Source organism: Castor canadensis, chromosome 13, assembly GCF_047511655.1.
Source record: "Castor canadensis chromosome 13, mCasCan1.hap1v2, whole genome shotgun sequence".
Lineage (NCBI taxonomy): Eukaryota > Metazoa > Chordata > Mammalia > Rodentia > Castoridae > Castor > Castor canadensis.
Window position 1 is genome coordinate 92,008,942 of NC_133398.1, and position 26,680 is coordinate 92,035,621.

Sequence of the window (26,680 nt, forward strand, 5' to 3'; positions counted from 1 at the left end):
ATGAGTTTTGTGATGTTACGTAGGTTTTCTTGAGAATTTCCCTGGTAAATATCATTTGTGCCTTCTCTCCCTCCCAGTGTGCTCTTGCTGCTGATGAAGTAGTATTTAATAAGAAGGAATTAGAGGTGAAGGAACTAAAGAATCAAGTGCAAGTGATGGTACGGGAAAACAAACAACATATTGTATCTTTGAAAGAAGCACAAAAAGTGAATAGATTGCAGGTAGGGTTTCTTAGTGTATCTAGCTCTGTAGATGTAGTACCTAACCAAACAGAACAACATTTTAAATGATAAATGGGTACATTTACGAAAGTGTATTTCAGTTGAAGAGTTCTGGACATAGGCACTTGAAAAGAATTATAATATTCCCTCTGAATCAGCCTAAGGGGAAAATATGTTTATTGTTAGCCTGATTCTATTTCACAAATATAAAGATAATATCCAGGAACTTAATTTATACATTAGATAATGGTTATTTTTTTCTCCATACTTTTTTGCCTTTAGTTGTTTGCTAAGTTACTAGGCAGTGTGATTTTAAGAGTTGGAAGGTAGGGCTGGTAGCCCGGTGGGAGAGTACTTCCCTAGCATGTGCTAGACCCTAGGATCCATCTTTAGCATCAACACACACACATACACACACACACACACACACACACACACACAATCAAAAAAACTCAAAAGAGTTGGAAGGCAAACATATAATTTAAACTTTTAAAATTTAAACTTTTAAATTAAATTATTCTCTTACATCCCATAAGTGATTTGTTCATTAACTTTGCTTAAATCTTACAAAAAATTCTCTAACCATTTCTATGGTTAATATAGATAGCCTGCATTATAATATTTAGTATGTTCCTAAATATTATACTCCTTGATGGTGACTCTTTACCCTGCAAATGGTTAATATCATTCAAAGCCTTTAGCTTCATATCAGATAGTAACTAATGCCCAGAGAAATAATTTGATCTAGTGCAAATTAGATTTTGATTTAGACATTTTATTCTTTTTTTTAACCTTTCTGATTATAAATTATTTTTAATATTTGTTTATTTGGAGACAGGGTCTTATTATGTGACCTAGGCTGGCCTTAAACTTCCTATCCTCCAGCCTCAGCCTCCTGTGTGCTGGCATGTACCACCACACCTGGCTGTGTTTGCTGTGCTTTGGAGGTCATATCTGAAAAATTTTTGCTAAGGCCATTATCCTGAAAAATTTTCCCTTTGTTTTTTTTTTTTCCTGGTAGTTTTAAGTCATAAGTCTTTGACCCATTTTGAATTAATTTTTTATGTAGTAAGAGATGGAGGTCCAGTTTTTTTCTTTTTCCATGTGAATATTTAATTTTTAGCACCATTTACTGAAGAGACTTTCCCCAATGTATGTCTTTGCTACCTTTGTCAAAAACCGGTTGGCTATAAGTACATGGATTTACTTCTGGGTCCTGTGTTCTGCTGCATTGGTCTCTGTTTGTTTTTATACCAGTACTATGCTGTTCTGGTTTTCACTTTATCATAGGTTTTGAAGTCAGATTTTATAATGTCTTCAGCTTTGTTCTTTTCCTCAGTATTGCTTTAATTATTTGAAGTCTTTTGTAATTCCACACAAATTTGGGGAGATTTTTTATTTCTGTGAACAATGTACTGGTATTTTCATAAGTATTGCATTGAAGTTGTAGATTGGGTAGTAATGGACATTTTAACAATATTGATTCTTCCAGTCCATGAACTTAGAAAGTAATTTCATCTTTGTGTGTGTTCTCTTCAATTTCTTTTATTGGGGTTTTGTAGTTTTCATTGTAGAGGTTATTTACATCTTTGTGAATGAGATTGGTTTCTTGGTTTCTTTCTCAGCAGTTTTGTTATTAGTGTATGAAAAAGCTACTGATTTTTGAATATTGATTTTTGTATCCTGCCTTATCAGTTCTAACAGATTTTTTGGGGAGTCTATAGAATCATGTTGTCTATAAACAGGGATAACTTGACCTCCCCTTTCCTCTATTATTTCTCAAATGCCTCTTTTTTATTGTTTAATTATTCATATGTGCATACAAGGCTTGGGTCATTTCTCTCCCCTGCCCCTACCCCCACCCCCTCCCTTCCCACCCACTCTGCCCCCTCCCTCTCCCCTCCTTCCCCTCAATACCCAGCAGAAACTATTTTGCCCTTATTTCTAATTTTGTTGTAGAGAGAGTATAAGCAATAATAGGAAGGAACAAGGGTTTTTGCTGGTTGAGATAAGGATAGCTATACAGGGCATTCACTCACATTAATTTCCTGTGCGTGGGTGTTACTTTCTAGGTTAATTCTTTTTGATCTAACCTTTTCTCTAGTTCCTGGTCCCCTTTTCCTATTGGCCTCAGTTGCTTTTAAGGTATCTGCTTTAGTTTCTCTGCGGTAAGGGCAACAAATGCTAGCTAATTTTTTAGGTGTCTTACCTATCCTCACCCCCTCCCTTGTGTGTTCTCGCTTTTATCATGTGCTCAAAGTCCAATCCCCTTCTGAAATGCCTTTTATTTGGTCATTTTGAAATGCTTTTCTTACCTCTTGTTTTATTGCAGTGACTAAAATTTCCAGTATCGTATTGAGTAAGACTGGTAGAAGTGGACATTCTTGTTTTGTTCCTTTTCACAGAGGAAATAATTTTAGCTTTTTACCATTCAGTATGATATAGACTGTGGGTTTGTATTATTGTCTTGTCTTACAGTGTTGAGGTACCTTCTTACTATATCTCTTTCTTAAGGGTTTTTGTCATGAAGATATATATGTAGAGTTAATTAACTTGTGGTCCTTGGGATCAGATTTAGGTCCTCACATAAGCTAGGTAAGTGCTCTACCACTGAGCTACATTCCCATCCTCAGATATATTACTGTTATTAATAGGGTCTTGCTATGCAGCCCACGCTGGCCTGGAACTTATGATCTTCCTGTTTCTGCCATCCAAGTTCTGAGATTACAGGTGTGCACCATCATGCCTGGGTTATTCAATTTTATTCAGTACTTTTTCTGCATCTAGTAAGGGGTGTGTGTGTGTGGTGCTGGGATTGAATCCAGAACCTGACACATACTATGCAAGCTCTCACCACTGAGCTCTAATCTCAGGTGGATCCTGTGGATTTTATCCTTCATTCTGTTGAGTTGATGCATTAAATTTATCGATTTGCATATCCTGAACCACCCTTGCATCCCTGGGATAAATCTGACTTGATTGTGGTGTGTAATCTTTTTGATGTACTTGCTGTTTGATTCAATTTACTTTTTGTCAAGAATTTTTTCAGCAATTAGGGATATTGGTGTGCAACTTTCTTCTTGTGTCTTTGTTTTTGGTATTAGGATAATGCTGGCCTTGTAGAATAATTTGAAAAGGTTTCTTCACTTTTAATAATTTGAAATAGTTTCAGAAGAATTGGCTTTAGTTTTTTAAAAGTTTGGTAAAGTTCAGCAGTGAAGCCATCAGGTTCTGGGCATCTTTGTTGTGTTAATGATCAGTCTTGTTTTATTTATTTATTTATATTCATTTATTCACATGTGCAAACATTGTTTGGGTCATTTCTCCGCCCGCTCCCACCCTTTCCCCCCCAATCTTGTTATTTTTTTATTGGTCTCTGTTTTCGTTTTCTGTGTCCTCCTTATGGTTCAGTTTTGGTAGATTATGTTTCTAGACACTTCTATTTCTTTTAGGTTTTTTAAATTTTGGCATGTAGGTTTTTAAATTTTTCTCATGTAGTTCTTAATAATCTTTTGTAATATCTCCTCTTTCATCTAATTTTTTTGGTTCTTTTCCCTTTTTTTCTTCTCAGTTAGTTGAGCTGAAGGTTTGTTAATTTTGTTTATATTTTTAAAAGACTGAGTCATTTCATTCATCATTTGAATTTTTTTAGTCAATACTTTGTTTATCTCTGCTCTGACTTTTGTTATTTATTTCCTTCTATTAATTTGGGGCTTGGTTTGTTTATACCATTCTGGTTCCTTGGGTTACATCATTATATTGTTTATTTGAGATTTTTTTTCTTTTTACTTTTTTAAAGTAAACTTATTACTATAAACTTTCCTCTAAGGAACTGCTTTTGCTATGTCCCACAGTTGTTGGGTATGTCGTATTTTCTTTTTTGTCTTTTAAATTGAACATGCTAATTGTACACATTAATGAGGCTCAGTGTGGTATTTTCATAAATGCATATAGTTTGTGTGCACTGAAATCCAACCTTTTTTTCTTTTTCCTTTTTCTTTCTGTTTTTTTTGGAAGTACTGGGATTTGAACTCAAGGTCTTTTTTTTTAAGTACTGGAGTTTGAACTCAAGGTCTTGTGCTTGCTAGGCAAGGGCTCTGTCACTTGAGCCAGGTCTTTATTCCTTTTTGCTTTAGGATATTTTTTAGATAAAGTCTTGCTTTTCCTCCTAGGCTGGTCTGGGATCGCTGTCCTCCTACCTCTACCTCCTTTGTAGTTGGGATTCTAGAAGCAAACCACTATACTCAGTTTGTTGAGATGGGGGTCTTTTTAACTTTTTGCCTGGGCAGGCCTCAAACTGCAATCCTTCTGATCTCTACTTCCCAAATAGCTGGGATTGCAGGTATGTACCACTGTGCTCAGCCCTTCCTTTTTCATTTTAATTTGCAGAAATTTTTATATTTCCATTTTAATTTCTTTATTGATCCATCGATTGTTCAAGAAAATGTTGTTTAAGCCAGTGCGGGTGACTCGCACCTCTAATCCTAGCTACTCAAGAGGCAGAGATCAGGAGGATCTTGGTTTGAAGCCAGCCCAGGAAAATAGTTTGCCAGACCTTATCTTGAAAGAACCCTGCACAAAAAAGGGCTGGTGGAGTGACTCAAGGTGTAGGCCCTGAGTTCAAACTCCAGTACCGCAAAAAAAAAGAAAAAGAAAATGTTTAGTTTGTTGTATTTGTACAATTTCTAGAGTTCCATGTGTTGGTTTCTAGTTTTATTCCATCGTGGTCAGAGAAGATGCATGATATGATTTTAACTTGTTTGAATTTGTTGAGACATTTTATGATGTAACATATAGTCTATCCTGAAGAATGTGCTGATGAGTATGCTAAAGCATTTGGATGAAGAATTCTGTAAATGTCTGTTAGGTCCATTTGGTCTATGGTATAGTTCAACTCTGATGTTTCTTTGTTGATTTTTTGGAGGGCTTGGATATTCTGTCTGTTGATGAAGGTGGGATATTGAAATTCCCAACTATCCTTGTATTAGAATCTGTCTCTCCCTTTTGATCTAATAATGTTTGTTTTATATTATTGGGTGCTTAATAAATTTACAAGTATTATTTCCTTCTGTTGCATTGATCCTGTTTTTTATATATAGATATAGATATATACATGTATGTATATGTATCTTTCTCACCTTTTAGCTTTTGATTTAAAGTCTATTTTATCTAATTGTATCTACTTAGGCTCACTTTTGGTTCAGTTTGTATGATATTTCTTTTCCCATACCATCATTTTTTTGTCTGTGTTTGTCTTTACTGGTGAAATGAGTGTTTTGTAGGCAGTATATCATATTGTTGGATCTATTTCTTTTCTTTCTTTTTTTTTTTTTGGTTGCTGTTCATTCAACCAGTATATATCTTTTTGGTTTGTTTTTGAGATAGGGTCTCAGGGTGTAACTCAGGCTGGCTTTGAACTTTCAATATCCCCGTTTTTAAAATACATATATGGTCTTAATTTTTTATCCTCCTGCCTCAGCCCCCTAAGTGTTGGGATTATAGCATGTACCACCATACCTGGCTAATCTATATCTTTCAGTTGGGGAATTTAATCTGTTTACATTCAAAGTTATTACCACTGATAAAAAAAAGACGTACTCTCATAAATAAAGATTTTTTCTAGCATTTATTAATTTTTTTTCTGCTTGTTTTATATACCCTTTGTTCCTTTCTTCCTGTCTTTGTGGTTTGATGGTTTTTTTTTTTTTTGTATTGATAGGGTTTGATTCTCTTCTATTTCTCTTTTGTGTATCTGATCTACCATTGAGTTTTATACTTTCACATGTCTTAATTATGGTAGTTATCATTCCTTTGCTTCTAGTGTAGGATTGATTCCCTTAAGCATTTTTTGCTGGTGATGGTAAATTCTCTCCGTTTTTGCTTGTCTTAGAAAATATCCTTCATTTCTGAAGGATAGCTTTGTTGGGTATAGTATTTTTGGTGGGCAGTTTTTTTCTTTAAGACTTTGAATATATCATCCATTCTCTCTTGGGGCTGTAAGGTTTCTGCTGAAAGGTTTGCTGTTAGTCTAAACAAGATTCTGGTTTTTTTACTTGATGCCTTTCTGTTAATATTGTTAGAACTCTTTTGTGTTGTACTTTGACAGTTTGACTATAATATGCTTCAGAGTGGATCTTTTTTGGTTCAATCTATTAATGGTCCTTTTGATAGCAGAATTATGGAAAAAGTTACTACAAGGAGTCTCAGTGGACCAGGGTTGGCTACCCATTCTGGAAAGCCAATTAATAAGATGAGCACTAATTAACAGTCTGACCACACCAGAAAGAACAGAAGTCTAATGAACTAAAGTGTCTTCAAAGTGCTTAGAGCAGTCTCAGTATTACATAGGAAAGAGAAACAAAGGCAAGGATTTGGGGTTTCCATGGTAGTAGTTCAGGTCATCTTGGCATGGTCCTGGCGTAGTTCATCATTAAATCCATCCACTATCTCAGGGTTAACCATTGGTTCCAAGAAGGTCCCTATTGCTTAGGGATGGTGTCAGTCCTTTGTCTTAAGATGGTCATCAGTCAGGCTTGTTGTTCTTGGGATCCAAGGTAACTGTAAGGAGAAAGGCTCAGGAGAAGGAGAGAATCAGAAACAAAGTGGACTTAGCTAGATCAGTGACTGGGCCCTCTTTCAAATCTCTGCTGTCAAGTCATCATTCTGTTTCTACGGGAGTGGGGCTGAAGGTGGAGCCTTGTTATACTTTGAACTTTCTAGACCTGGATGTCTGTATTTTCCCAAAGAGTTGGAAAGTTTCAGCAAGTACTTCATTGAACAGGTTTTTTTATACTTTTTCCCTTCTCTTATGCTTTATGGTGTCCCATAAGTCTTGAAGACTTTCTTTATTCTTTTTAATTTTTTTCCTTTTTCTTTTTTTATCTGACTGGGTTATTTCAAAAGGTCTGTCTTCAAGCTCAGAAATTCTACTTGATCTGTTCTGCTATTGATGCCCTCAACTGCATTTTATTTTCACTTTGATTTCTTTAACTTCAAGATTTTTTTCTTTTTGGCAGTACTGAGGTTTGAACTCAGGGCCTCATGCTTCCTGGGCAGATGTCCCATTTATTAGAATTTATTCCTAATATTTAAATATATTTCAGCCAGGTATAGTGACACATGCCTGAAATCCTATCTTCTTAGGAGGCTGAGGCAGGAGGATTGCAGTTTGAGGCTAGCTTGGGCAATTTAGTGAGACCCTGTTTCAAAATGTTAAAAAGTTACATCTGGGGATGTAACTTAGGGAGGAGTGCTCGCCTGGCATGTTTATGACCCTGGGTTTAATAAAACAATATTTTGAAGTATATTTTAATACCAGTCATACAAACTCACTCTCTTTCCCCTCTCACTTCCCCTGCCTAGCTTCTAGTAATTACTTTTCAGTTATCTGTTTTAAAACATAAACTAAAACATAGATACACAAGTTGCATTGTTCTGTGATTTGTAACAAAGAGAACAGCTGGGTAACAATCACCAGATTAAGAATTTTTAAACTGCCAGCTCTTCAGAAGTCTTCAGTGCCTCCTTCAATCACTGTCCCTTCCTCTTCTTCAAAGTGCTGCTCTCCTGACTTGTGTGGTAATACTTTTCTTGCTATTCCTATGGTTTTACTATTTAAGTATTTATCCTTAAACACTACAGTTTAGTTTTTAGACTTTGAATACATGTGTTCAGTGTGTATCTTTCAGTATGGAACTGCTTTTGTTGAACGTTTTGTGTGTACAATTAGCTTGTTTAGTTTGATAGATAATATAGGATTTCATTGTACCACAATTTATTTTCTGAACTACTGTTAATAGAAATTTGTAGAGTTTTTTTCCTATGAAATTTAAAATGCATGTATCTTGGTAACATGCATGTTTTTAAGATTTGAACCTAGGAGTTGAATTGCTGGGTAGATATATCTTTAGCTGTAGTAGATGCCAGAGTGTTTTCCAAATTATAGTCTCCACAGTGTTACATGAATGTTCACAGTGCTTCAAATGCTTGCCAGCATATGTTACTATTAATTTTTAAATCCTAGCCAATCTGGTAGGCATGTAAGTATTATTTTAATTGTGGTTTTAATTTGAATTTCCCTGATGATTATTGAGATTGAACATTTTTAAGCACATTTTTGAGTATTTGGAAATCTTCTTTTGTGAAGTGCTCCTTCAAGTCTCTAGCTTGTTTTTCTGCTGAATTGTCTGTCTTTTAAATTAATTTGTAGAAGTATATATACATATGCATACATATATATATATATATATGTATATATGTGTGTGGTGGTGTTTTCTGGGTATGAGTTTTTATAAATATTTTTTCTTTTTCTGTAGCTTTTTCTCTCAATGGTGACTTTTGATTTAAAGATTTTGTATTATAATCAAATTCAACAATTTTTTTCTTTAAGCTAATGATGTCTGTTCTCAGTTTAATAAGTTTTTCCAGTTTCCAAGTCTTTCCTTTGAGGATACTTTGTATATTTCAGGAATTTTGTTGTTTTGCCATTCACATTTAGTTTTGCCTTCCTCCTGTAATTGTTTTTTGTGTATGGGCTAAGGTAAAGGTTAAGTTTCAGTTTTTTCCCATGTGGATATCCATTTGTGCCAGCATCATTTATTGAAAGCATTATCCTTTCATCATTCTTCCAAATGCTATCTTTTTTGTAACTAAAGGTCCATGAATCTATTTCTGGGCCTTTTATTGAGGCCTATTTTTTTGTATATTCTTGAGCCAGTATCACATTTCTTATTTATCATAGGTTCATAGTAAGTCTAGATAGTCTGAGAGCAATGTCTTCTACTCTGTTCTCTGTCCCTCCCACCTTAAATATGTTGGTTGTTCCATATAAATGTCCAGAATCAGCTTGTCAGGGCCACAAAAAACTTGATTTTGGCTTAGCATTAAATCCACAGTCTGGAAAGAATAAACCTCTGATTATGAGTTTTCTAATTTATGAACACAGTATATTCATCCATTTACTTATATTTCCTTTGGTTTTTCTCAATAATGACTTATTTTTGTGTATATAGAAGAGTTGCACATATTTTGTTAGATTTATTTATAAATACTTGAGTTTTTATGTGGCTATAAATGCAGTCTTAAAATTTTATTTTCCTAATTATTTGTTGGTATCTGGAACTGTGTTGATTTTGTGTGTGTTTGTACGCATAGCAACCTAACACAGGGTCTTACACGTTAGACAAACGCTGTACCTCTGGGCTACATCCCCAGCCCTTTAATTCTGATGCTTTTGTCATTTATAATTGTGTTATCAGCAAATAATGAGTTTTATTTCTTGCTTTGCAGTCTTTTCTCTCTTTTTGAGACAGTCTCACTGTGTAGCCCAGCCTGGACTTGAACTCTTGGTCCTCCTGCCTCAGCCTCCTGAGTGCTGGGATTACAGGCATATGCTGCCATGCCTAGCTTTGCTTTGCAATCTTTTAGACTATTTCTTTTTCTTACCTTTCCGTATTTATTGGGATTTCCATCAAATACAGTGCTGAATACAAGCAGTGGTAGTAAGTATCCTTGTCTTGTTTGTAGTCATAGAGGAAAAGTTTTCAGCATTGTACTATGAAGAACCATATGATTATGGGTATTATTTATTTACCCTTTGTCAAATTAAGGAATTTTTTTTTTTGCTGAGAATTTTTATTTTGACTGGATTTTGAGTTTTACCTACTCTGTGTGTGTGTGTGTATGTGTGTTCCTAGGGATCAAACCTAATGCCGTGTACATACTAGGCAAACTCTCTACCACTGGCTATATCCCCAATCCCAGTTCTAACTAATTGATTTTTTTTTATGATGCTGGGGATCAAACCCAGGGTCTTACACCAGACACATGATTTTATTTCTCTGTTTGTTTATTTTGTGATACTGAGGTCAGGGCTTCACACTTGCTAGGCATGTGCTCTACTGCTTGAGCCATGCCTCTAACCTTTTTTGCTGTGGTTACTTTGGAGATGGGTATCTCACTTTTTCCTAAGCTGGACTGCAATCCTCTTAATTTATGCTTCCTGATGCCACTGAGATGACAGGCACTCGCCACTATGCCCAGCTACTGATCAGATGAGGTCTTGTGAACTATTTTGCCTGGACTGGCTTCAGCGTTTGATCCTCCCAATCTCAGCCTTCCAGGTAGCTAGGATTATATCCATGAGTCACCAGCACCCGGCTGGATTTTTTAATCATACAATTTTTCCATTTTATTCTGCTGATGTGAATTACCTGGTTCTACTTTGAAACAAAGCTTATATCCCTGGAATGAATCCCTTTTGGTTGTAAAGTTATGTTGTATTGGGGGTTCCCAAGATCACCCTCAGGTTGGATGTTGTAACAGGAGGACTCAGGAAATAGTTGTTCTTATTGGGCTAAGATTTATTACAGCAAAAGGATACAGAGCAGTCAGCAAAGGGAAAGGGTATAGAGCAAACTTTGGAGGAAACAAGTTGCAGGCTTCCAAGAGTCATCTTTCAGTGGAACCACACAAGATGTGCTTAATTCCCTAGCACTGACTGTAACAACATGTGAAATGTTGCCTACCAGGGAAACTCAGTAGAGCCTCAGTTCCTATGATTTTTATCAAGGGCTGGATCTGAAGATACCTTCTGCCTGGAGTATATTGCCAGACTGTTAGAAGGAAAGCAGGTTTTCAGTATAAAACACATTGTGCAAACAATTTGAGCATAATGAATTTGGGAATCCTCCCCAAATTGAAATTCTCAGGTAGTAGACAACTGATAACCTTATAGCTTGTCTTTGAAAGGACAGCTGTCAGGTCTACTCTGTTAACTTTTTCTGCACAGTTGTCCTAGATTTGGTTTGCTAATATGTTGTTTAGGATTTTTGTATTTATATTCACAAGTGAGATTGAGTATTACATTCTAAATTTTCAAATTTACTTTCATGTTTGTGATAGTTTCTTGTCTTTTTTTATTTATTATTATATTCATATGTGCATCTCTTGTCTCTTTAATGCCTTCTGATATGCAGTCATATATCCCTTTTTTCTTTTTTCAGTGCTGGGGATTGAACCCAGTGTCTGCACACACTAGGCAAGCACTCTACCACTGAGTACATCTTTAACCTCCCTTCTATTGTGTGTGTGTGTGTGTGTGTGTGTGTGTTTTATGTAGAATCTTGCTGTATAGCTCAGGCTGGCCTTGGACTTGTATGTAGCTTAGTCTGGCTTCAAACTTGTGATCCTTCTTCCTTAGCCTCCCAAGTACTCCCAAGTATGTATGCACCACCATACCTAACTCATATCTTCTTTTTCCTTCCTGGTTATTTGTGTCTATTCTCATTTTTTCTCTTAAGCACCTTTATTAGGGGATTATTAATTTTATCAGTATCTTTAGACTGAGGATGTAGCTCAGGGGTAGAGGGTTTGCTTAGCATGCTTAGGCCCTGGATTTGATTGATAGCAGCACACGTACATACACTCACAATTTTTTTTAGTGTCTTCACTACTGTTTACTTGTTTGTTATTTCACTAATTTGTGTCCTTTATTATTTAATTTTTCTATTTTGGAGGGCTGATAACCATCTGCTCTCTTTCTAGCTTCTTCAGATGGATGCTTAGTTCATTGATACTAGCATGTCTTCTTTTATAATATGTGCATTTAAAATAATATATGCCCTCCAAAGCTTATCCTTATCTGCATTTTACATTTAGCTTTACATATTTTAAAATTTTTATTGTGACTTTTTCCTTTTACCTGTGAGTTATAATAATTTTATTTCCTATACATTGGGCATTTCTTTTTATTTTGTTCATTTTTATCTTAATTGCCTTCTGGTCTGGTATGATTTTAATCCTTTGAACATATGGAAACTTGCTTTTTGGCTAAGCATAAGGTCAATTTTTGTACTTGTTAGATGTGTTTCAAAAGCATGTGTGTTTCTATATTCATTTGGTGAAGTTTTTTTTTTTTTAATATGGAACGCTTCACGAATTTGCATGTCATCCTTGCGCGGGCCATGCTAATCTTCTCTGTATCGTTCCAATTTTAGTATATGTGCTGCTGAAGCGAGCACTCATTTGGTGAAGTTAATCATGTTATTCAAATCTGTATTTTTATTCACTTTTTTGCTCTATGTCATTAATTTAGGGAGTGATGTTAAAATCTCCCCACAATGATTTTAAATGTTTTTTTTTCTGTATATTAAGTACATAAAAATGGAAAATTGTTACTTCGTCCTGGTGAATTGACCTTTTAATAATTTTTTTTTTACCTCTTTATCTCTTCTAATGGTTCTTGTGTTAAAGTCTTCTTTGCTATTACTATAACTACACTAGCTTTTTTTGAATTGGCATTTTCTGGTGTTTCTTTGTCCATCATAGTTTTAATCTTTCTGTGTCTATTTTAATTGTTTTTATTTAAAGTAAGCAGCATATGGCTAATTTTACAATCCTCTCTTGATGGTCTTGTAACAAACAGGATTATTTAGTTCATTTATGAATTTAGCATAATTACTCTTACATTTTGGTTAAAGTCATTGTACTCTTTATTTATCCTTCCCTCAGTGTTCCTTTTTCTTTCCTTACCTTCTATTGGTGTTTTATTCCTTAATTGTCATTACTCTAACTTTTATTTATTTATTTTTTTGGTAGTACTGGGGCTTGAACTCAGGGCTGCGCATTTGCAAAGCAGGCACTTTACTGTTTATACCTCCAGCCCTTTTTTTTGTTTGTTTTTGGTGATGTGGGCTTTGAACTCAGGGCCTCATGCTTGCTAGGAAGGTAGTGTACCACTTGAGCCATTCTGTTTTTTAGTGGTTATCCTAGAGTGTACCATACACCCTGGACTTAAAGTCTGATTTTAATCAGTAATTTACTCTTTTCTCGGGTGATGTAAGGACTCCATTTAACACTTCCCAACTTATATGTCATTGGTATTGTATATTTTAATTATCTGAACACATGAATTTTAAATAAGATTGCATTTTTATTGTTATGTATTAACAGTCAAAATTAGGTTTTATTTTTTTCTTTTTAAACATTGATCATACACACGAAGTACTAAGATGATAAATTTTTATTTACAAGATAACAGGATTTATTATGACATTTTCATAATGCATACAATGTGTTTTAATTGTATTCATCCCCATCTCTTTCTCTTGTGTGCCTTCCTCTGGTCCTGCCCCCATAATAGTCTCTCCTTTACATTCATGTCTTTTTGTTTGTTTTTAGGTCTAGATTCCACACATGAGAGAAAACACATAATATTTGTCTTTCTAGGTGTGTGTGTTTTGTTTTTTTTTGAGACAGGCTCTTGTTTTGTTAAACATTTTTATCAGTATATGATAGTTAGACGGGGGTTTCGCTGTTACATTCCATATATACGAACCTGGTTTGGTTCGTCCCCTCCATTATTTTCTTTCCCCACCCCCTTCTTAAAATGATAACAGGTTCCATATTCATATATGCATAGAAAGTACATTAACCATATTCACTCTCCTTTAACCTTTTCATTTACCCTTCCCCTCCCACAAGTATCCTCCCCTTAACATGACCTGTTTACCTTTGAGACAGGTTCTCATTATGTAGCCGAGGCTGGCCTTAAACTTAATGATCTTTCTCCATCCTGTGTGCTACAACACCCAGATGGCATGTATTTTGTTTTGTTTTGGTGGTACTGGGGTTTGAACTTAGGGCTTCATGCTTGCTAGTTAGGTGCTATACTAGCCCTGTTTTGTGTTGGGTTTTTTTTTTCTTTTATTATTCATATGTGCATACAAGGCTTGGGTCATTTCTCCCCCCTGTCCCCACCCCCTCCCTTACCACCCACTCCGCCCCCTCCTTCGCCCCCAACCCCCTCAATACCCAGCAGAAACTATTTTGCCCTTATTTCTAATTTTGTTGTAGAGAGAGTATAAGCTATAATAGGAAGGAACAAGTGTTTTTGCTGGTTGAGATAAGGATAGCTATACAGGGCATTGACTCACATTGATTTCCTATGCGTGGGTGTTACCTTCTAGGTTAATTCTTTTTGATCTAACCTTTTTTCTAGTTCCTGGTCCCCTTTACCTGTTGGCCTCAGTTGCTTTTAAGGTATCTGCTTTAGTTTCTCTGCGTTAAGGGCAACAAATGCTAGCTAGTTTTTTAGGTGTCTTACCTATCCTCACCCCTCCCTTGTGTGCTCTCGCTTTTAGCATGTGCTCAAGGTTCAATCCCATTGTTGTGTTTGCCCTTGATCTAATGTCCACATATGAGGGAGAACATACGATTTTTGGTCTTTTGGGCCAGGCTAACCTCACTCAGAATGATATTCTCCAATTCCATCCATTTACCTGCGAATGATAACATTTCGTTCTTCTTCATGACTGCATAAAATTCCATTGTGTATGGATACCACATTTTCTTAATCCACTCGTCAGTGGTGGGGCATCTTGGCTGTTTCCATAACTTGGCTATTCTGAATAGTGCCGCAATAAACATGGGTGTGCAGGTGCCTCTGGAGTAACCTGTGTCACAGTCTTTTGGGTATATCCCCAAGAGTGGTATTGCTGGATCAAATGGTAGATCAATGTCTAGCTTTTTAAGTAGCCTCCAAATTTTTTTCCAGAGTGGTTGTACTAGTTTACATTCCCACCAGCAGTGTAAGAGGGTTCGTTTTTCCCGCATCCTCGCCAACACCTGTTGGTGGTGGTGTTGCTGATGATGGCTATTCTAACAGGGGTGAGGTGGAATCTTAGCGTGGTTTTAATTTGCATTTCCTTTATTGCTAGAGATGGTGAGCATTTTTTCATGTGTTTTTTGGCCATTTGAATTTCTTCTTTTGAGAAAGTTCTGTTTAGTTCACTTACCCATTTCTTTATTGGTTCATTAGTTTTGGGAGAATTTAGTTTTTTAATTTCCCTATATATTCTGGTTATCAGTCCTTTGTCTGATGTATAGCTGGCAAATGTTTTCTCCCACTCTGTGGGTGTTCTCTTCAGTTTAGAGACCATTTCTTTTGATGAACAGAAGCTTTTTAGTTTTATGAGGTCCCATTTATCTATGCTATCTCCTAGTTGCTGTGCTGCTGGGGTTTCGTTGAGAAAGTTCTTACCTATACCTACTAATTCCAGAGTATTTCCTACTCTTTCTTGTATCAACTTAAGAGTTTGGGGTCTGATATTAAGATCCTTGATCCATTTTGAGTTAATCTTGGTATAGGGTGATATACATGGATCTAGTTTCAGTTTTTTGCAGACTGTTAACCAGTTTTCCCAGCAGTTTTTGTTGAAGAGGCTGCTATTTCTCCATCGTATATTTTTAGCTGCTTTGTCAAAGACAAGTTGGTTATAGTTTTGTGGCTTCATATCTGGGTCCTCTATTCTCTTCCACTGGTCTTCATGTCTGTTTTTGTGCCAGTACCTTGCTGTTTTTATTGTTATTGCTTTGTAATATAGTTTGAAGTCAGGTATTGTGATACCTCCTGCATTGTTCTTTTGACTGAGTATTGCCTTGGCTATTCGTGGCTTCCTGTGTTTCCATATAAATTTCACAGTAGATTTTTTGATCTCTTTAATGAATGTCATTGGAATTTTGATGGGAATTGCATTAAACATGTAGATTACTTTGGGGAGTATCGACATTTTTACTATGTTGATTCTACCAATCCATGAGCATGGGAGATCTCTCCACTTTCTATAGTCTTCCTCAATCTCTTTCTTCAGAAGTGTATAGTTTTCCTTGTAGAGGTCTTTCACATCTTTTGTTAGGTTTACACCTAGGTATTTGATTTTTTTTGAGTCTATTGTAAATGGAATTATTTTCATGTATTCTTTTTCAGTTTGCTCATTATTAGTGTATAGAAATGCTAATGATTTTTCTATGTTGATTTTATATCCTGGTACCTTGCTATAGCTATTGATGATGTCTAGAAGCTTCTGAGTAGAGTTTTTTGGGTCTTTAAGGTATAGGATCATGTCGTCTGCAAATAGGGATATTTTGACAGTTTCTTTACCTATTTGTATTCCTTTTATTCCTTCTTCTTGCCTAATTGCTCTGGCTAGGAATTCCAGTACTATGTTGAATAGGAGTGGAGATAGTGGGCATCCTTGTCTGGGTCCTGATTTTAGAGGGAATGGTTTCAGTTTTTCTCCGTTAAGTATAATGCTGGCTGTAGGTTTGTCATATATAGCTTTTATAATGTTGAGGAACTTTCCTTCTATTCCCAGTTTTCTTAGAGCTTTTATCATGAAATTTTGTTGGAGCTTATCAAAGGCTTTTTCTGCATCTATTGAGATGATCAAGTGGTTTTTGTCTTTGCTTCTGTTAATGTGGTTTATTACGTTTATTGATTTTCGTATGTTGAACCACCCCCGCATCCCTGGGATGAAGCCTACTTGGTTGTGGTGAATAATCTTTTTGATGTGTTGTTGAATTCGGTTTGCCATTATTTTGTTGAGGATTTTTGCATCAATGTTCATTAAGGAGATTGGCCTATAGTTCTCCTTTTTTGGAGGTGTCTTTGCCTGGTTTTGGGATAAGTGTAATACTGGCTTCATAAAATGTGTTTGGCAGTTTTCCTTCCCTTTCTATTTTGTGGAAGATTTTAAGGAGGGTTGGTATCAGTTCTTCTTTAAAGGTCTGATAGAATTCAGCAGAGAATCCACCAGGTCCTGGACTTTTCTTTTTGGGGAGACTCTTGATTGCTGCTTCAATTTCATTTTGTGTTATAGGTCTATTCAGGTGATTAATTTCCTCTTGGTTCAGTTTTGGATGGTCATATGTATCTAGAAATCTGTCCATTTCTTTAAGATTTTCAAATTTATTTGAATATAGGTTCTCAAAGTAGTCTCTGATGATTTCCTGGACTTCCATGGTGTTTGTTGTTATCTCCCCTTTTGCATTCCTAATTCTACTAACTTGGGTTTTTTCTCTCTTCATTTTAGTCAGGTTTGCCAGGGGTCTTTCGATCTTGTTTATTTTTTCAAAGAACCAACTTTTTGTTTCATTAATTCTTTGTGTGGTTTTTTTGGTTTCTATTTCATTGATTTCAGCTCTTATTTTTATTATTTCTCTCCTTCTATTTGTTTTGGGATTTGCTTGTTCTTGTTTTTCTAGGAGTTTGAGATGTATCATTAGGTCATTGATTTGGGATCTTTCAGTCTTTTTAATATATGCACTCATGGGTATAAACTTTCCTCTCAGGACTGCCTTAGCTGTGTCCCATAGGTTCTGGTAGGTTGTGTTTTCATTTTCATTGACTTCCAGGAACTTTTTAATTTCCTCTTTTATTTCATCGATGATCCATTCTTCATTAAGTAATGAGTTATTTAATTTCCAGCTGTTTGCATATTTTTTGTCTTTACTTTTGTTGTTGAGTTCTACTTTTACTGCATTGTGATCAGATAGTATGCACGGTATAATTTCTATTTTCTTATATTTGCTGAGACTTGCTTTGTGCCCTAGGATATGATCTATTTTGGAGAAGGTTCCATGGGCTGCTGAGAAGAATGTATATTGTGTAGAAGTTGGATGAAATGTTCTGTGGACATCAACTAGGTCATTTGATCTATTGGATATTTTAGATCTTGGATTTCTTTATTGATTTTTTGTTTGGATGACCTATCTATTGATGATAATGGGGTGTTAAAGTCTCCCACAACCACTGTGTTGGAGTTAATATATGCTTTTAGGTCTTTCAGGGTATGTTTGATGAAATTGGGTGCGTTGACATTGGGTGCATACAGGTTGATAATTATTATTTCCTTTTGGTCTATTTCCCCTTTTATTAGTATGGAATGTCCTTCTTTATCTCGTTTGATGAATGTAGGTTTGAAGTCTACTTTGTCAGAGGTAAGTATTGCTACTCCTGCCTGTTTTCTGGGGCCATTGGCTTGGTAAATCTTCTTCTAGCCTTTCATCCTTAGCCTATGCTCATTTCTGTTGGTGAGGTGGGTCTCCTGTAAGCAACAAATTGTTGGATCTTCCTTTTTAATCCATTTTGTCAAGCGGTGCCTTTTGATGGGTGAATTAAGTCCGTTAACATTAAGCATTAGTACTGATAGGTATGTGGTGATTCCTGTCATTTAGTTGTCTCAGTTGTTTGAAGGTTTGATTGTGTGTACCTAAGTTGAGGTTACTCTCTACTGTCTTGCTTTTTCTTTTCCTGTGGTTTGGTGCTGCCTGTCTTTTCATGGTTAAGTTGGGTTTCACTTTCTGTGTGCAGGATCCCTTGCAGAATCTTTTGTAATGGTGGCTTTGTGGTCACATATTGTTTTAGTTTCTGCTTATCATGGAAGACTTTTATTGCTCCATCTATTTTGAATGATAGTTTTGCTGGGTAGAGTATCCTGGGGTTGAAGTTATTTTCATTCAGTGCCCGGAAGATCTCACCCCACGCTCTTCTTGCTTTTAATGTTTCTGTTGAGAAGTCTGCTGTGATTTTGATGGGTTTACCTTTGTATGTTACTTGTTTTTTCTCTCTTACAGCCTTCAATATTCTTTCCTTAGTTTCTGAACTTGTTGTTTTAATGATGATATGTCGTGGGGTAGTTCTATTTTGATATGGTCTGTTTGGTGTCCTAGAGGCCTCTTGCATCTGTATGGGAATATCTTTCTCTAGTGTTGGGAAATTTTCCGTTATTATTTTGTTGAATATATTACGCATTCCCTTCGCTTGCACCTCTTCTCCTTCTTCGATGCCCATGATTCTCAAGTTTGGTCTTTTGATGGAGTCGGTGAGTTCTTGCATTTTCTTTTCACAGGTCTTGAGTTGTTTATTAATATTTCTTTGGTTTTTCCTTTAATTACCATTTCATCTTCAAGTTCTGAGATTCTGTCTTCTGTTTGTTCTATTCTGCTGGATTGGCCTTCCATTTTGTTTTGCAGTTCTGTTTCATTCTTTTTTCTGAGGTTTTCCATATCCTGGTTGGTTTCCTCTTTAATGTTGTCTATTTTTGTCCTGAGTTCATGTTATTTACAGTTCATGTGGGAGGTGGGTCCCACTCCTGTGCAGTTCTCCTCCCATCTCCGCTTTCACAAGCTTTCCTACTCCTGATTACTGGGCGGTGCTGCTGCTCCTGCCAGCTGCCATGTTTGTTTACAGCTCATGTGGGAAGTGGGTCTTCCCTCCTCTCCTGTGGAGTTTTCCTCCCTCCGCCACTCTCACCAGCTTCCCTGCTCCTGGTTGCTGGGCGCGTGCCCCTGCTCCTGCCAAAGGCTCTTCGGCTGCCCGGCTTGTTTATTTACAATCCCGGGAAGGATTCCCTTCCCCCAATCTTCAGCGCTCAGTGCGCCCCACCCTCTTTCCTGCGTGTCTTATTAGTTCTTATTGCTTATTACTCAGTTTCTCTTTTTCCCCCCGGGTGGAGGTCAGTCTGTCCAGGGGGCTATGCTGCTCTGGCCCAGGCTTGTCTGTGGGAGTACCGCAGTACCACAAAGCTCACCTGGTCCGTGTCTTCCCAAGCTGTCTGGGTGCGGGCGACTGGCGGCCCCCGGGGCCCTCCTCGTTTCTCCGTTTAACGTGAAGTGGAGATTCTCTGCGCCAGCTGGAGGTGTGATTATGCCTGCAAAGTGTGTCTCCGGTGTCTCTCCTAGATTTCACTATAGGAGGCTCTCTTTCTGCTTCCTCCCTCCAGCCGCCATCTTGGAATCCCCCTGTGTTGGGTATTTTTGAGAGAAGGTCTCACAAACTCTTTGCCTGGTCTGGCCTCGAACTGCAATCCTCCTGATCTCTGCCTCCTGAGGAGCTGGGATTACAGGTGTGACCTACCCATGCCCAACACTTTCTGTAATTTTGAGCTTTTTTGTTTGGTGGGACTGGGGATTGAAGTCAGGCCTTCACACTTGCAAAGAAGGCACTTTACTGCTTGAGTCACACCTCTAGTCTTCATCGGACAATGATTTGTTTATGTAATTTTGTGCTTGTAAAACAAAGATTAAAGTTAGAATTTTCAGCATTATTTATTCAAAGATTTTGTTTAGTTGATGCATGAAAACCTAAATCACAGAGAGAGGGACCCAGAAAAACACACACACACACACACACACACACACACACACACACACTTGATAAACAGTGTGTTCTGTCATTGGTTTCTATGTTCTCTTCCTCCCAGGACTACCAGTTGGCCATCTTCTATCTCTGTGCTTCTGGCTTCCTATTTCACTGAGTAAAGGCTTTTACTTCACAGAACTGCTTACCATTTTCTGTCTCCTTTCCTGCAACCTCTGCTAATCTATAATACTTTCTCTACTTTTCAACTTTTTGTCTCTTATTAACTTCTTGGATTTTACTCAAAAAGTCCATCCTTTTATAAAGACAGCTAAGTAAGTTGTTTCAGTCACTGGTAAAGCAGCAATTGCAGTGAATGGGTGTTTCTTTGAGTATGTGACCTTTTTGACTATTTCTGCTTAATATTGAAAAGGTTTTTATCAGTTGGGGATGTGGCTCAGTGGTAGCGTACTTGGTGTAGAATGCTCAAGGCCCTGGATTTGTTCCCCAGCACTGCAAAATAAAAAAAGAAAAAAGAAAAGGTTTCTCATGTGTTTGAACAATACTAGCTACTTGTGAACACCAGAAGGCTAGTCTTTGGATAAATGAGGCTTGACTGTACTGTTAAGGTAGTTGTGATTTTGGTCAATGTAAATTCATTTCTAATCATTACCTACTCATGTACTGAAGTTCTCTGTTTTTCAAATTCTCATCTTTCTTCCACAAAGAATGAAAAAATAATAGAACAGCAACTTCTTGTGGATCAACTGAATGAAGAACTAACAAAACTTAACCTATCCATGACTTCCTCAGCTAAGGAAAATTGTGGAGATGAGCCTGATGCCAGAATCCCTGAAAAGAGGCCATATACTGTACCATTTGATACTCATTTTGGGTATTATATTCACATCCCAGCAAGACAAGATTCCAGGAAGGTAAAGTCTAAAAATTAATCTTTTTCTTATTTTGAGATTTAGCAAAATTTATAGTATACCATTACTGTATATTTGTAAAGTCTTTGCATTGTGTTTTTCTGTTTGGTTGCATGGATTTTTGTATGTACCACTTCTTTTGAGCATGCTCTTCCTTCCTTCTTTCCTTCCCTCCTTCCTTCCTTCCTTCCTTCCTTCCTTCCTTCCTTCCTTCCTTTTTTTCTTTCTTTTCTTCTTTCTTTATTTTTGGGCAGTTCAAGTGGAAGTTGAACTCAGTGCCTCATGCTTGCTCTACTTGCTAGGCAGTGCTCTATCATTTGAGCCACTCCATCAGCTTCTTTTGTATCATGGCCTGGACCTTGGTCTTCCTGTTTGTGCTTCCCACGTAACTGGGATGACAGTTATGAATCACCACACCCAGTTATTGATTGAGATGGGGTCTTAGGAACTCTTTGCGTGGTCTTGCCTCCAGCTGCAATCCTCTCAAGTGCTTCCTCCCAGGTAGCTAGAATTATAGGCTTGAGCCACTGCACTTGGTCAAGCATGCTTGTTTTTGACAAAAAAATTAATGCAAGAGAATGCATAGTTATATTTGGAGGAAACAATTATATGAAGATAATGTCTACATTTTGTCAAGAAGTAAAAGCTATCACTTCAGACATTACTAAGTTTGATTCATGATTTTTTTTTCCTTTGGATGGCATAAATGTAAGGTGAGGTGGAGGGTAGTTATTTTGATTTATTTGGTCTTTCTTACTGTTTTCAAAATGACACTTATGTATGATTCTGTGTTACCAAGCTGATGAAGTCAAGATGGAACAAACATGAATACGAAGTTTAGTATTAATTTTTATTTATTCTAGCTACATAGGAAGCTGAGATCAGAAGGACTGTGGTTTGAGGCCAGCCCAGGCAAATAGTTCGAGAGATTCCATCTCCAAAATAACCAGAGCAAAATGGACTGGAGGTGTGGCTGAAGCAGGAGAGAGCCTGCTTTGCAAGCACAAAGTCCTGAGTTCAAACTCCAGTCCCACCAAAAAACAAAAATTTAAAAAGTTACCTTAGGAAGGAAAATTATAAGATAGTCCTAGTTATAGCTTGAGTTTAATGAAATTCCAAAACACTGCTGAAAATCTGTAATAGATATCTGTAACAGATAATTTCATTGATTGTAAGACACATTTTTTTCACATGTGTCATCATTGATGGCTGGGTACATTTTACAGTAAATGGTAAATAACAGTTTGACAGCTATTTTTCTTTCTTGATGGTATAAAAATAATGGTTGCCTTGTAATTGGTGGCATTTTATACTTGATGAAGTCTGGTATTATGTAAGGGAAATAAAAGCAAGAGTCAAAAGATGTTCTTTCTGTACTTGACATAATTATATATATAAAGAAAACAACCAAAGCATTCTTTTTTTTTTTCATTTTTCTTTTATTATTCATATGTGCATACAAGGATTGGTTCATTTCTCCCCACTGCCCCCACCCCCTCCCTTACCACCCACTCCGCCCCCTCCCTCTCCCCCCCAATACCCAGCAGAAACTATTTTGCCCTTATTTCTAATTTTGTTGTAGAGAGAGTATAAGCAATAATAGGAAGGAACAAGAGTTTTTGCTGGTTGAGATAAGGATAGCTATACAGGGCATTCACTCACATTGATTTCCTGTGCGTGGGTGTTACCTTCTAGGTTAATTCTTTTTGATCTAACCTTTTCTCTAGTACCTGTTCCCCTTTTCCCATTGGCCTCAGTTGCTTTAAGGTATCTGCTTTAGTTTCTCTGCGTTAAGGGCAACAAATGCTAGCTAGTTTTTTAGGTGTCTTACCTATCCTCATCCCTCCCTTGTGTGCTCTCGCTTTTATCATGTGCTCATAGTCCAATCCCATTGTTGTGTTTGCCCTTGATCTAATGTCCACATATGAGGGAGAACATACGATTTTTGGTTTTTTGAGCCAGGCTAACCTCACTCAGAATGATGTTCTCCAATTCCATCCATTTACCAGCGAATGATAACATTTCGTTCTTCTTCATGGCTGCACAAAATTCCATTGTGTATAGATACCACATTGCCTTTTTCTTAGTCCATTCGTCAGTGCTGGGGCATCTTGGCTGTTTCCATAACTTGGCTATTGTGAATAGTGCCACAATAAACATGGATGTGCAGGTGCCTCTGGAGTAACAGTCTTTTGGGTATATCCCCAAGAGTGGTATTGCTGGATCAAATGGTAGATCGATGTCCAGCTTTTTAAGTAGCCTCCAAATTTTTTTCCAGAGTGGTTGTACTAGTCTACATTCCCACCAACAGTGTAAGAGGGTTCCTTTTTCCCCACATCCTCACCAACACCTGTTGTTGGTGGTGTTGCTGATGATGGCTATTCTAACAGGGGTGAGGTGGAATCTTAGCGTGGTTTTAATTTGCATTTCCTTTATTGCTAGAGATGGTGAGCATTTTTTCATGTGTTTTCTGGCCATTTGAATTTCTTCTTTTGAGAAAGTTCTGTTTAGTTCACATGCCCATTTCTTTATTGGTTCATTAGTTTTGGGAGAATTTAGTTTTTTAAGTTCCCTGTATATTCTGGTTATCAGTCCTTTGTCTGATGTATAATTGGCAAATATTTTCTCCCACTCTGTGGGTGTTCTCTTCAGTTTAGAGACCATTTCTTTTGATGAACAGAAGCTTTTTAGTTTTATGAGGTCCCATTTATCTATGCTATCTCTTAGTTGCTGTGCTGCTGGGGTTTCGTTGAGAAAGTTCTTACCTATACCTACTAACTCCAGAGTATTTCCTACTCTTTCCTGTATCAACTTTAGAGTTTGTGGTCTGATATTAAGATCCTTGATCCATTTTGAGTTAATCTTGGTATAGGGTGATATACATGGATCTAGTTTCAGTTTTTTGCACAGTCAGCTTATTTTAGTTCTATGTTACAATCAGTACTATTTGGGGTATAGTTAATTTGCTAAAATATCCCTAGCGGTACCTATGGAATATAGAAGCAAATGAGGGGAGGGTAGAATGAGGCTGGATTATGGAAGGTTTTAGGAACTTTTGAGGGGCAAGAACCATTATGTGTTGTGTTGGAATAAGCATTTACTAATTTGCTAGATATTACTCATTGTGGCAGGTCTTACTTGCTTTTCATTATTAAGCTGAGCCATTTGACTTTTTTTTTTGTAAAAATAAAATTTAAAAGCAAATGACAACACCAGAAAATAAAGTTTGACTCCTAATAAAAAGTTTCATTTGCTCCTAAAAAAATATCCAAACCCTGACGAGAGAAACTATAATGCCTTTCAGTTATAGGGTGAAATGGCTATGCTGGGCACATTGTACTAATCAGGTAGATAATTCCTGAATCGATTATTCTGTGAAGAATCCCTATCCCTCATATGTCATTTCCCAGAACTGGGAGGCCACCTCAAAAACCCTATCCATCTTACTGTTGATGTGATAGATGGTCTTAGAAGGTGATCAATAGAGGAGGCATAAAAATCAGATTTAAGAGAATCTTCTGTACTTGGTAGACTTTTTTCTCTTAATGAGGGATAAGTGAGGGACCTACTGTTAACTGATTGAATGCTGAACACCATATGATATACATATTTCACTATATGTTATAATTTTAACAGCATATATAATGGTGTGTGTGTGTGTGTGTGTGAGAGAGAGAGAGAGAGAGAGAGAGAGAGAGAGAGAGAGAGAGAGAGAGAGAGAGAGAGACACTGGGGTTTGAATTCAGGGCTTTGTGCTTACAAAGCAGGTTCTCTACTGCTTGACCCATACCTCCAGTCTATTTTGGAGATGGGGTCTTGTGAACTGTTTGCCCAGGTTGGCCTTGAACTGTGATCCTCCTGATCTCAGTCTCCCCAGTAGCTAGGATTATAGGCATGAGCCACTAGTGCCTGGCTCCTTATATAGTGATTTATATTAATAAACTGAATGTCCTGAGATTTCATTATTTACTTATTTTGAGAAATCATCCTAATGTTTGGTTACAGAGAGGTGAGATAAAAAAGAAAACATACAGTAATTTTATACTTAAGAAAAAAGTATAAAAAACAATTTCTAACTCCTCATTGTTAACTATTTCCAAGGTCATGTTTGAGTACTTAAAGTGCATTTCTAATAACATGTGCATTAATAACATGTTATTAATATAGACTGATCCTAAACTATCCCGTAAAATTTATTCTATGATATATATGCATATATTAAATATAGCACTTGAAACATTAATTCAGCTGTATCTAACCACTACATGTCAAGTATGAGTAAATGCGTTCTGCATTCCAAGTTAGGAGTGTTGTCATGGCAGGGGGAGTGGCTGATCATGGTGCTGGATTTCTTTCTGTGTTGAGATTTGGATTGGAGGGGTTCATAGACATTCAGCAGTAATCCCAAAATTCTCCATGTGTTCTGAAATGGAAAGATTGGGTGGTGGGCACTTTTATTGGGGGAATGCCTGTGCTTTGTTGAAGAACTGGTATGTTTTCCATGATGCCTTGGTTTTACTTTTTAATATTATTTTTACATGAATCTATCATTGAAGATAGGAGAGCTTTCCAGAAGAGAAAGAACTGTGTAGATTCTGAAAGAAGTATGTGTCCACAGTGCACAATAGTATTGTGAAATTAATTTTGATCTTTTTGGGGGGGCATATTTTCAGTGATCGACTATCTTAAGAGTACCTATCTAATCTTCTCTTTAAAAATTTGAATAATAGAGCCAGGCACCTGTGGCTCATGCCTGTAATAATCTTAACTACTTAGGAGGCTGAGATAAGGAGGATCATGGTTTGAGGCCACCCTGGGCAAATTGTTTGCGGCACCCAATTTCCAAAAAATAACCAGGGTAAAATGGACTGGGAGCATGGCTTAAGTAGTACAGTGCCTGCTTGTAAGCACAAATCCCTGAGTTCAAACCCCAGTCCCACCAAAAAAAAAAAATCGAATAGGACAAAATCAGACATTTAACAAATCACTTCTTTTGTCATTGGGTGGGGGAATCACTTTGCAAGGTCTACTCAAGTCCTCCTATGTACTCTCTGGATAAAGTATTTGCTGGATTTCGAACACGAAGTCAGATGCTGTTGGGTCACATAGAAGAAGAAGATGAAGTCCTCCACTGCCAGTTTTCTGGTAACAGTGATGATGAAGAATCAGAAGGCCAGGAAAAATCTAGAATTAGGTATGTACCCCATTTAATAAATATTATAATTTAATAATTATACAGTACCCCATAATTTAATGGGGTACTGTATACCCATTTAATAAATATTATAATTTTATAATGGAATACATAACAGAAGATGTAGTTTTTTCTATTAAAGTGTATCTTTTCCATTTTATCAAAGAGCAAATAGTTTTCGTTAATCTACTGTCATCTAATGTGCTATGAATTTAGTGTTTGAACAGAAGTCATCAGTCTTATAATTGAAAAATAATTTTGCTTTCAGAGCATTTGTAGTTATTCGAATTTTCAGAGGGAATTTTTTGTATTTCCTGATTTTACTGCTACACTAGAAGCAAACATGACTTTTCCATTGAATCCAACATGGAGAGCATACTTTTGAGGAATATTAGTAAAATTATGCTTATTTTAA

The 26,680-nt window shown here is 36.7% G+C and overlaps 1 protein-coding gene and 1 non-coding gene across 11 annotated transcripts in view; one reads left to right on the top strand and one right to left on the bottom strand.

Moving 5' to 3' along the window:
• The window catches only part of Kif27 (kinesin family member 27), a 103,003-nt gene that overhangs the window by 17,388 nt on the left and 58,935 nt on the right, over positions 1–26,680 (top strand). For 7 of the 10 annotated variants that reach the window (XM_074052287.1, XM_074052286.1, XM_074052283.1 and 4 more), the window contains 3 exons: positions 78–221; positions 20,868–21,074; positions 26,096–26,265. In XM_074052287.1, the coding sequence (XP_073908388.1) occupies positions 78–221; positions 20,868–21,074; positions 26,096–26,265 (521 nt within the window). The remainder of the gene's footprint in view (positions 1–77; positions 222–20,867; positions 21,075–26,095; positions 26,266–26,680) is intronic. The other 3 variants (XM_074052284.1, XM_074052285.1, XM_074052288.1) reach the window with 3 other exon arrangements.
• Positions 12,137–12,241, bottom strand: LOC141415895 (U6 spliceosomal RNA). Its single transcript, XR_012440846.1, has one exon. It is a non-coding gene; the product is annotated as a U6 spliceosomal RNA (small nuclear RNA).